This window comes from Hibiscus syriacus, unplaced genomic scaffold, assembly GCF_006381635.1.
Source record: "Hibiscus syriacus cultivar Baekdansim isolate YM2019G1 unplaced genomic scaffold, ASM638163v2 tig00117046_pilon, whole genome shotgun sequence".
Lineage (NCBI taxonomy): Eukaryota > Viridiplantae > Streptophyta > Magnoliopsida > Malvales > Malvaceae > Hibiscus > Hibiscus syriacus.
This window is the reverse complement of record NW_024063536.1, coordinates 842,391-845,877: the sequence shown is the minus strand read 5'-3', so window position 1 is coordinate 845,877 and position 3,487 is coordinate 842,391. Positions and strand designations below refer to the sequence as shown.

Below are 3,487 nucleotides of genomic sequence, written 5' to 3'. Positions count from 1 at the left end.
TAATAATTGAAGGAAATAGAAAATACTCGTAAAACCTGTGTGCCACGTCATTAAGAATGTTGATACACATGAATATAAAAAAATACAAATATTAATATAGTTGAAAAGGTAGAAAAGCTGTAGGCTCCAAGTAAGACAAACAGCTCTACACTCTATACTTATTTGATTCGCATGCTTGGATTGGACTACTCCCTCATCCCAAATTCAATATCTTTTGTTTTTAAAAACAAAAGTGATACAAAGATGCGAAATTATTTGTTTGTGCGTGCGTTTGTGGTGGCCCCTAAATGTTAACCCCCAACAACTGACTGAAGTTCATGGGAGCCACAAGCCATTCCGATGCACCAAACAGAGTCAGGGCTGCCAACTCCGAAGCTCTCTGTGTCGGATGAAACCGGTCCCAAAACAAATACTCGTCCCGATTCGAGCAAACGCTGGCCGTTTGATTGCACTGGTAAGTCCCATTTCCGCAGCAAGCTGATGAAATATCCTTGAAACCTGAATCACAAGAGGTCGGACCTAGCTGATAAAATGTACCATGCTATAACTGTGTTTCGAAAGATGAAATGATTGCTTACCAAAGGCCAACATATCTTCCATCACAGTAGTGGTCATCGAATATGTGTTCGCCAGTGAATATTGTATGTCCTGAACTTGGGAGCTGAACTTTTCTAGCAAGGCTACCGCCTCCGTATAGAACGCCTGCGCAAACAGCTGAGCCGGTACAAAGCAGCTGTCGTTATGATATATCGGAGTACTGAAAACAGCTCGAGCAAATGGGGTGCACCCAATTGGTGGAACGGTTAAGATACCGAATGTTCGGGCGCCAAGCTCGTACAAAGTCTGAGTGGTGAATGAACCACAGTGGATAATAATGGTGAGCAATGATGATGTACAAGGAATGATTTTATGGCAATGATGGGCGGAATTCGTGTCGAACCTTTAGATGATTTTCGTATGTGGATACCAATGTGGCGTTGAACTCCGGTATGGTCATCGATGGTGGTACGGTGATGTTAAGCAGATACTCAAAGATGTCATTGCTTCCGATGCTTAGAAGGAAGAATGCTTTGGAAAGAATGGCATCAGTTTGAGCATCACTACCCGTCATGTTTGTGATGTTTGAACGAACGGTTGAGAATTGTTGGATCTGTTCCTCCAAGGATATCACCCGTTTCTGCACATATGTATATCAGTGGCGATTATCAGTTTAATAATAAGATAAAAAAATTTCCTTTATCTTTCCTACATGGATATACAATTTTTTTATTTTTTAAATTCATTTTAACACGCTAAATTAAATTTAATAGTTTTCTCAAAATAATGAATATACAGTTAGCTCCAAAACTACATACATCCTCCTCTAATTATATATTGTAAAATTTGATATTTGCCCCTTTTTTTTCATCCAAAGCATAAGGAAAATTAAATTAAATTAAATTGTGATTTTATCACCCATTACTTAATATGTTAGAATTTGATATTTCTTTATATTATCCTTAGTTAGCCCAAATAACTAGTATTATTATCTATTTTGGTGTTTAAAGAGTTATTTATAATAAAGGGTAAATTACATCATTCTTCAATGAACTATACTCTCTCTCATATTTTTCTCACGTACTTTCATTTTTTATAATTTACTCATTAAACTTTCGAAATGCTTCTGTTTTAATCACTCCAAATATTATCTTCATATGATGTGGTTTTTTTTTACCATTTAGTATAAAATAATTAAAAATATAAAAGAAAACATAAGGTAGCCAAATACCACCCCTGGCTGTCGTCGACTGCCATAGATGGTGGTCGTTCGACACCAAATTTCATGGGTAGCTTCGTCTCGACACCGCAAGTCTGAATCCGACCTCCATTTTGTCGGAACTTGCTCCGAAGTCCATGAATTAGAGATTGAAAGTTAGGAAGTCGAAACGTTTCAGTTGAGATTCACGGGTTTTGGGACATTTTCCGGTAAAACAACCACCAGATTCGAACTCAGATAGTCTAGACGAATCGACCCATGAAATTTAGAACCAAACGACCACCATCTACGGCGGTTGATGGTGGCCAATGGTGGCGTCCGACCACCTTCTATTTTTATTTTATGTTTTCAATTATTTTATATTAAATAATAATAAAAAACATCATGTTATACCGAAAATAATAATAAAATAATTCTGAATGATCAAAAACATGAACAATTTAAAAGTTAAGTGAGTAAATTTGTAAAATTAAAAGTATGGTAAGCAAAAAGATAGGATATAATTCAATAAAGAATGATGTAATTTACCCTATATTAAATTATCATATGTACTAAATCTGTCGATTATGGCTTGAATTTAAAAATCTGACTTGATCAACTCGAATTTGAACATAACATAATTTGTTGAATTAGAATCTGGGCTGGTTCAAATTCAAAACTGAACTAGTCCCAAAAAAGTTAAACGTTAAACAAAATGAATAAATAATTTAAAATTATTTGTGTTTGAAGTGATTATAATTCAAACCTGTAATAACTCGGATTTTAAATCGTAATGACACGAATCTAAAATGATTTAAATTCGAAGCGACTCTGAAAAGTTAAAATCTCTGAAATGAGGCCTGGGGATTAACCTATGTAAACAAGAATGTTGAAAGAGGAATTAATTGTGAATGTTGATAAGACGCTCACATAGTTATACTGTCCAGTAGTGTTCAAAATACCGGATCCTCCGGAGGCAAAGTTGGCTCCCTTGAGTACATTCTTCTTGAAAGTCGACGGATTCTGGACAAGACGAAGAAAAGGTGGTGGACTCCTCTTCAGACCCAGCAGCATCACTAACAACAACACCGTGTCTTTAAGGGAAATCAAATGAATTAATCAATATGCATGTCGGACGTACTCTTTACCTATTTCATCAGCAGTGTTAAGGCCATTGCTGAACCTCCCCGTCGGCTCCGAGTAAGGGAAATCGATACCGTTGAAAGCGACATCTGCCCTCGCTTGACACTCGGGTATTAAGTCATTAGTGCCAACGTCAAGAGTCGAATCCCCAAAGATGTAGACGGCTGGTGGTGGTGCAGCTGCCCAAGATACTGCAAGTGACATAAAAACAAGGAGACGTGAAATACAACTCTTTGCCATGAGACAGACTAAAATAAAAGCTTTATTAATTAGTTTTCTTTTTTTGCCTGCTCTTGTAAAATGGGTAGAGAATATATGTATGTTGAATGTAATATGTGAATAAACAAGTAAAGTTAAGGGTGTCATTGTTCCAACCGTCATAGACGGTAAAACCGAGTAAATGAATATTCAAGCTGTAAGTAGAATAATTCCGAATCAAATCATCCTTTTTTTTTTAATGAAAAATACAAGGAAGTACAAGCAAAATGAATTATGGATAAAATACACCACTTCTCATTGAACTTTACTCTCTTATTCTATTTATTGTATTTTTAATTTTTTTCAATTTACTCATTGAACTTTCTAATTGCTTCTATTTTGGTCACTCAG

General features: G+C 35.9%; 1 protein-coding gene across 1 annotated transcript; it reads right to left on the bottom strand.

Annotated features, from left to right (window-relative positions):
• Positions 1-253: 253 nt before the first annotated feature.
• On the bottom strand, positions 254-3,118 carry LOC120197116 (GDSL esterase/lipase At5g33370-like). Its single transcript, XM_039198730.1, has 5 exons — positions 2,884-3,118; positions 2,666-2,811; positions 941-1,177; positions 579-843; positions 254-498 (listed from the first exon to the last, which is right to left on the bottom strand). The coding sequence occupies exons 1-5, from the start codon at positions 3,116-3,118 to the stop codon at positions 284-286; spliced, it is 1,098 nt and encodes a 365-aa protein (XP_039054661.1). The 3' UTR covers positions 254-283.
• Positions 3,119-3,487: the final 369 nt, after the last annotated feature.